The 7,500-nt window shown below is 50.1% G+C and overlaps 1 protein-coding gene across 1 annotated transcript in view; it reads right to left on the bottom strand.

Annotated features, from left to right (window-relative positions):
* klf12a (Kruppel like factor 12a) overlaps positions 1-7,500 on the bottom strand; it is a 31,210-nt gene that overhangs the window by 10,043 nt on the left and 13,667 nt on the right. The window contains exons 2-3 of the mRNA XM_062527461.1: positions 5,745-5,853; positions 1,555-2,077 (exon numbers count right to left, since the gene is read on the bottom strand). Of these exons, the coding sequence (XP_062383445.1) occupies positions 1,555-2,077; positions 5,745-5,840 (619 nt within the window). The 5' untranslated portion in view covers positions 5,841-5,853. The remainder of the gene's footprint in view (positions 1-1,554; positions 2,078-5,744; positions 5,854-7,500) is intronic.

The following is a 7,500-nucleotide window of genomic DNA, read 5'->3' on the forward strand; positions in this document are numbered from 1 at the left end:
GTTCCCACATATTCCGCATGATGCCACCGACATTCTGGAACGGTCTGCATATATGTATTATTCGTCTCCGTTCTGTAATTGTGCGACCGCAAGAATTCCAACATGCAGTTAACGCCGTAGTGTTTTGCGTTTGTTTACTACATGTAAATAATTTCGGAGCCTTTCATATGGCGGGACGGATCTGCGTCGGTTTTGAGTTTTGCTAAGCTCAACAGGCCGAGCTGTCAGTCTCGATCACCGTGATCAGCCCACATGTAATAGCATCCTGATGTTCTGGTGGCACACAAGAACACATCATCGCATCGCATTGCTCTCTACTCCGACCTACACAACTTCGTCTCAGTAACTGCGTCTCTCAGAACGGAGGTTTGCTACTGGTGTGAGTTTCTCATCGCTTACCAAACACCCCTTTGAGGTTTGCTTGAGTTTGCACTGTAATGTTGTCGCTCATTAAATCAGGGATCTATCTAAAAAGGACTGCATAGGATCATGTTATGCAAGTACACATAATAACCTGCGTTTTTTTCAAGCAACCACCATTACAAATGTGCTTGTATGTTAGCAACACAACGTTGTTCTTATACCTTAATGGGTGTCAAACACTGAGTTCACCGTGATTTATTTATACAGATAATGGCATCTCTGACATTGCAGATGCGTGCCCGAAATGCCTGGCATCTCACTATGCAATGTTATCGTTACGGGTACAAACATGGGCGTTTTTTTTTTTTTAGTCAGTTTAAGACGCATTGGGGTAAATGGTGCTGAAAATTGGCGCCAAAGGGTTAAACTGCCAGTTCATGCCATCCATCTTGTAGCCTTAATCACGCAGTGTGATGCACACCGTCATGCTCGACGCAATGAAAACAAGCCGACAGTGAAGTGTCTCACACCAGACTGAACGGCGAGGCTTCATTAAGCAGCTGTCCGTCTCGTGTTTTAAAAAACGGAATATCTGCCACAGCTTGGCCACAGGCACACCTCAGGCAGCCGAGGTGTGAAACTGACTCTTACACAAACACGGCGAGGAGGAGTGTGTAGTGTGCTACTACTCGGTAGCCTCTCATTTAAGAGGGATGCATGAAAATAGAGCAGATGCTCGGCAATCCTTGTGCTGTCTTCGTAGACATTTTCCTATGAAGCTGGATAGCAGAACAGTGAATTGGTTTTACTGTATGTAGCTGTTGCATTTTCCTAAGGGACGCTAGAAATAAAGATATTAGATATGGGGCTAATAGAAATAAAATGTAGATATGGGCTTTAGAAATAGAAATAAAGAACAGATATGGGGCTATGGAAATAGAATTAGAGTATAGATATGGGGCTGTTAGAAATAGAAAGTGTTGAGGTGGTTTGAGGTGTGTGTCTTATGATAGAAGTGTGTGTGTAAGAATGGTGGTGTGTGTGTGTTTTACCTGCCCTGTGTGTCCTATGATGGAGGTGTGTGTTATGAAATGTGTAAGGATGGAAGTGTGAAGTGTATGTTTCAGGATGGAGGTGTGTGTGTGTGTGTGTGTGTGTGTGTGGGGGGGGGGGGGGGGTTGGGTATCTTACCTGCCCTGTGGATCCTGCTCTCCTCCAGCAGGGGCATCATGAGGCTGGATGCGGTTGCCGTGTGACCCAGGGCGCCCATGCCCGTGTAGACCAGCGGCACGGGCTGCACCACCACGGGCACGCGGCGCGGGTGAAGGTGCACGGGGCTCGGGCACGGCGGCACGGGGTGGGGGTGCGCCATCTGCAGGAAGGGTTGACCTCTGACCCCCGGGGGCGACCCCGAGATGGGCGTGAGCACACGCGGGCGCGGGACGGGCGTGATGACAGAGGGGCAGGAGGAGGAAGAGGGGGATGAGGAGGAGGAGGATGAAGAGGAGAAGCAGGGCGGGGTGTGCCGTGGCGGGGAGGGCCGGGTCATCGTCGTCGGGGGCGACGTTCTGGATTTGTTGGTGGAGAGGTCGACGGGTTCCGTCTGCGTCTGGAAGAGGTCGGACGGGCAGAAGCGCCTCTCGGGGGTCTCGCTGCGGATGCTGCGCCGGTCGAACACCAGCACGGTGTCGGGGTAGCGCCGCACCTCCGGGGACTGGCAGGAACACACAGAACACAGAGACGTCACCGTCACACATCTCTCAGGTTACACAGAGACGTCACCGTCACACGTCTCTCAGGTTACACAGACATCACCATCACCATCAGCTGTCTCTCAGGTTACACAGACATCACCATCACCCGTCTCCCAGGTTACACAGAGACATCACCATCACACATCTCTCCAGTTACACAGAAACATCACCATCACCCGTCTCTAAGGCTACAAGGAAACATCACCATCACATATCTCTCAGGCTACACAGAGACATCACCATCAAGGATCTCAGGTTACTCAGAGACTTCACCATCATCATGGGGTACTCGTGATTCTTAAAGCAACACTAAAGCACTTTTCCTCTGTGGCACGCATGCTATTTGTTTATCCAGCACCATCCATGTCCACAGTTGCATGATTTTATGAAAGTATGATGTACAGTATTGCGACATTGAAGCAAGTCAAATATGTAGTTTTTTATGTCTCATTCCATTGAATAACAGATCCGCTACCCAATCTGGTAAACTTGCATAATGCGGTTATAGCTGATAGAGGGCCGTGAACCGAATGCAGAAGTGCCGTTCACCCTGTTACGAGTTGACGAACCACTGAAATGATTTTGGAAACATTATTTTAAGGTACAAAAAAAACTCTTTAGTGCTTTAATTCATCACAACCTGGGTATTCAATTAGTATTTGTGGACATGCACTCTGTATTAATAAGGTACCCATAGTAACACCCTCCATGTAGAAATGTGTGTGTGTGTGTGTGTGTGTGTGTGTGTGTGTGTGTGTGTGTGTGTGTGTGTGTGTGTGTGTGTGTGTGTGTGTGTGTGTGTGTGTGTGTGTGTGTGTGTGTGTGTGTGTGTGTGTGTGTGTGTGTGTGTGTGTGTGTGTGTGTGTGTGTGTGTGTGTGAGAGAGTGTGTGTTTGGTGAAAGGCTCCATGGGGATGCTTAGAGGGGTGTGGGAGACTGCAGGCCTTCCTGACTGACATGGGGTTGTTTACAACACCTGGCATTGGTCTATATAGAGGACTGGCTTTGGATAAACTAGAGAGAGAGAGAGAGAGCGTGAGAGAAACTTAGAGAGAGAGAGAGAAAGAAACAGAGAGTGCAGAGGGAGTGAGAGAGAGACAGAAAGGAAGAAACAGAGTGAGGCAGGGAGAAAGAGCAAGAGAGAGAGAACAAGAAAGAAAAAAAAGAGCAAGAGAAACTTAGAGAGAATGCAGAGAGAGCAAGAAAGAGACAGAAAGGAAGAAAGAGTAAGACAGAGATAAAGAGCGGGTGAGAGAGAGAACGAGAAAGAAAGAGAGATAGAAAGATAGAGAGCGGAGAGGGAAGTGTTGCCACCCCCTCAGTGCAGTACTGGGCATGAAACAATAGAGCAGAAACCCAAGCGGAAGAAATCATGACTAGTGACTCTGATTTTTCCGGTGCAGAGTCGTATTTGGGGGCTAAACCTCTTCAGGCCTCTGGTGCAGGGGAAGAGAACGCTCACTCACTCACACACACACACACACACACACACGCGCGCACGCACACACACGCTGAACGCTCGCACACTGTCTGCCCCACTGTTCTCTCTCTCTCTCTCTCTCTCCACTGCGGTTTCCCTGCCACTGTCTCAACTCAAAACACACACACACACACTCTCAACTGAAATGGAACATGTTTTGAAACCTCATCTCTCTTGCACTCACGCTCTCTTCGTGTCACACCTCGCTGTATCTCTCCTCCTCTCTCTCGTCCCTCAGATACACACATGCACACACACAGACACACACATGCACACAGACACACTCACATATATATATACACACACACACACACACACACACAGACACAGACACACACACACATGCACACAGACACATACTGTACACACAGACACGCACACACACACACACACTCTCTCTCTTCCACTCACAACCCACCCTCCATGGCCCCTGTCCAGTTCTGGTGTTTGGTGGGCCACTGGTTATTATGGCTAATTTTCCGAGTCCAACCAGCTTCTGGTCAGAAGGGGAGGGGAGGGGGGGTCGTTTGGGGGTGGGCTGGGGTGGAGTAGTGGGGTAGCAGGGGAGCAGGGAAGCGTTTTTCCAAGAAAGGGGTCTTGGCTGTGAGCCCACTCAAACACGGAGCGCGTTTGAGCATGTGCGGAGAGGCTCTGTTGACTTAAAGAGAGCCTGGGCTTTTTAAACGCTGACGCACTTCAAAGCTCTGGTCCCGCCTGTGGCACTCGCACATCCTGCACACACACACACACACACACACACACACACTACCTGCCGTGACACACATGCAACAACCAGGCTCAATGGCCAGCCAGGTACTGCGTGCGTGTGTGCATGCATGCACGTTTGTGTATCGGTCTGTCTGTGTTGGTGCGTAAGTGTGTCTATGTGAGTGTGTGTGTGTGTGTCTGTTGTGTGTGTGTGTGTCTGTTGTGTGTGTGTGTTTGTGCATGTGTGTGTGTGTCTAGGCGTCTGCATGTGTGTGTGTGCGTGTGTGTGTGTGTAACAGAGTGTGAGCCAGGAAGAGAGTGTGTTTATGAGTTCATGTTTGAGTGAGAGAAAGGGCACACAGAATGTGTCAATGTGTGTGTACCTTGCTTCCTTCTCCTGTGTACAACTATAAATGTGTTTACGCTTTTTGTGGGTGTGTTCATGACAACACACCCTACAATCAGGCTTGTGTATTGTCTGTTTATGTCTGTGGGGTGTGTGTGTGTGTGTGTGTGGGTGTGCGTGTGGGTGTGCGTGTGCGTGTGCGTGTGTGTGTGTGTGCGTGCGTGCGTGCGTGTGTCTGTGTGTGTGTGTTGTGTTTGTGTACATACCACTACATAAGCACATAATCTCTTCTGGAAGCTAAAAGACTCTACTTGAGTAAATAGTCCCAGAACAGAACTCATAGAAACTGGATCCCCATTACGTCAGCTATCTAACAATGAGCAGAACCCGAGTCTCCTGAACCTCAGAGGAGCTGATGAGCCAGAACACACAAGCACAACCCAATGGGGAAATGGCCCAGCTGAATCACTATGAAGCCCAGTTATTACTCCTGAACATCCGTGAACCCGTAACACATAAACGCTTGTGTGTGTGTGTGTGTGTGTGTGTGTGTGTGTTTGTGTACGTGTGTGCATGTTTGTGTGTGTGAATGTGTGTGTGCACATGTGTGTGCATGCATATGTGTGCACGGGTGTGTTTGTGTGTGTGTGCATGAGCGTGCATGTGTGTGTGTGTGTGTGTGTGTGTGAGTGTGTGTTTGTGTTTGTTTTATTGAGGTAGAGAAATAGCATTTTGGCAGTGACCTGTGTGTTCAGACAGCTTGTGTCATTAACCGACACAAAAAAAACACCACAGCAGCAGCAGAAACAGCAACAGAACCAGCACCAGAACCAGCAGCAGCAGCAGCAGCAGCAGCAGCAGCAGCAGCAGCAGCACACATGCTAAGTTGCTGATGGCATCTGGAAACACAGAGGTCTTGAGCAAACACATCAATTCAGTAATGATGAAATAATAACCGTCTATAAGCCGCGTCCCTCTGACCCAGTTCCTCCCGGGACATACCAGAGGGGTCTGGAGAAGCGCTCGAGCGGCCGCCCTGACCCCGCACGGACAGGGGAGAGGCACAGAGGACGAGGACGAGGACGAGGACTCACCCGCCGCTGGGACTCCATCACCCGCTCCGCCACCGCCCGCTCCATCGCCCGCTCCACCGCCGAGCGCAGCACTGGCATCCCGTCCAGCATCAGCATACCGCCACCAGCTCTGCAGGAATGAACAGAACACAGAGAGAGAGGAGGGGAGGGAGGGAGGGAGGGAAGAGTGGAGAAGGAAAAAGAGGGAGGGAAGGTGGGAATGAGAAAGAGTGGTAAAGGGGTGGAGGGAGAGGGGAAAGAAGGGAGAGAAACGAAGGGAGGGAGGGAGGGAAGAAAAGTGGGGAGTGGAGAGAGAAAAGGATGTGGTAATAAGAAAGAGTGGTAAAGGGATGGAGAGAGTGGGGAAGAGGGAGAGAAACAGAGAGAGAGGGAGGACAAAATTGGAAAGGTGGGAGAGGGAGAGAGAAAGAGTGGTAAATGGATTGAGGGAGAGGGGAGAGAAGGGAGAGAGGGAGAAGAACAGACAGAGAAAGAGAAATGTATTATAGACGTGTTGAAAACATGTCACCAAGTAATTCCCTGAGAGCGGTGGCACTGTCCCTGATGTGTCCTGGATGTGGCCCTGATACGGCCCTGATGTGGCCCTGATACGGCCCTGATGCAGCCCTGATGTGGCCCTGATGTGGCCCCTGATACGGCAGGGCTCTAGCTGGCGGTGACTGACATGTTTATCTGCGCACAATTGCATCTTGCGCCTGGCAGCACCCAGCTGTCGTCTCCAGGGTGGCAGATTGCACAGGTGACACCGGCCTCGAGACGAGCCTCGGGCACACACGCGCGGACGCGGTCACTCGCTGGGAGGGGAGGGGGGTAAGGGGGGAGGGGAGCGGAGGGGGCTCTTCTGAATGTCACACTCAAAAAGACTCTCAAAAGAAATCTGCATGTATTGCTCGACCTAAATTAAGGGTCAGTCTGTTTTGCAACAAAACATGATGTGAATTCCGTTGGAGCATTGATAATGTGATTAGATCATCACACTGATATTGAACAACTCTCCTGAGAGGAAACAACTTTCCTAAATCACCAAAAAAACAAAACATTTACACTCAAACAAATTGAAAGTTCAGGACAGCGGGGAGAGAGAGAGAGAGAGAGAGAGAGAGAGAGAGAGACAGAGACAGAGAGAGAGAGAGAGAACGAGAGAGAGAGGGAGAGAGAAGTACATCTATAGTTGAGAGTCTGGGGGTTGAACTCTAGGCTAGTGAGTGACAGCGAGACCCGGTGGGGGGGGGGGGGGGGTGGAGTTAATGAAGCATACAGAGGGGATCACACACACGCGCACACACACACACACACACACACACACACACACACACACACACTGTGCGGTTAAACTGGTGCAGTGTAGCGCAGCCAGACAGATGCCATGCCCCACCGAGGTGTTCAGCTACTCAAGCGACTAACACCCCCCACACACACACACACCCCTCCCTCCCCCCTCTATCTCTTTCTTCTCCTCTGCTCTCTTCTTCTGTATCTTTGTCTTTTCTTCTCCTCGCTTCTCTTTTTTGATCTGTCATTTCCTTTCAGGTTTCCTCTCTTTTTATGCACTTTCTCTCTCTTCCTTTTTCCTCTCCCTCCTCTGGATTCATCTGTTCTCTCCTTTCCTCTCCTCATCTTTCCTTCTCTATATCATTTCTTCTCCTTTTCTTTAGTTCCTCTTTCCTTCCTCTCTCCTTTTGCCTCCTCCTCTCTCCTTTTCTTTCACTCCTCTCCTCTTCCTCTCCTCTTATTCTGTCCTTTTCTTCCTCTCCTC

This window comes from Sardina pilchardus, chromosome 23, assembly GCF_963854185.1.
Source record: "Sardina pilchardus chromosome 23, fSarPil1.1, whole genome shotgun sequence".
Classification (NCBI taxonomy): domain Eukaryota; kingdom Metazoa; phylum Chordata; class Actinopteri; order Clupeiformes; family Clupeidae; genus Sardina; species Sardina pilchardus.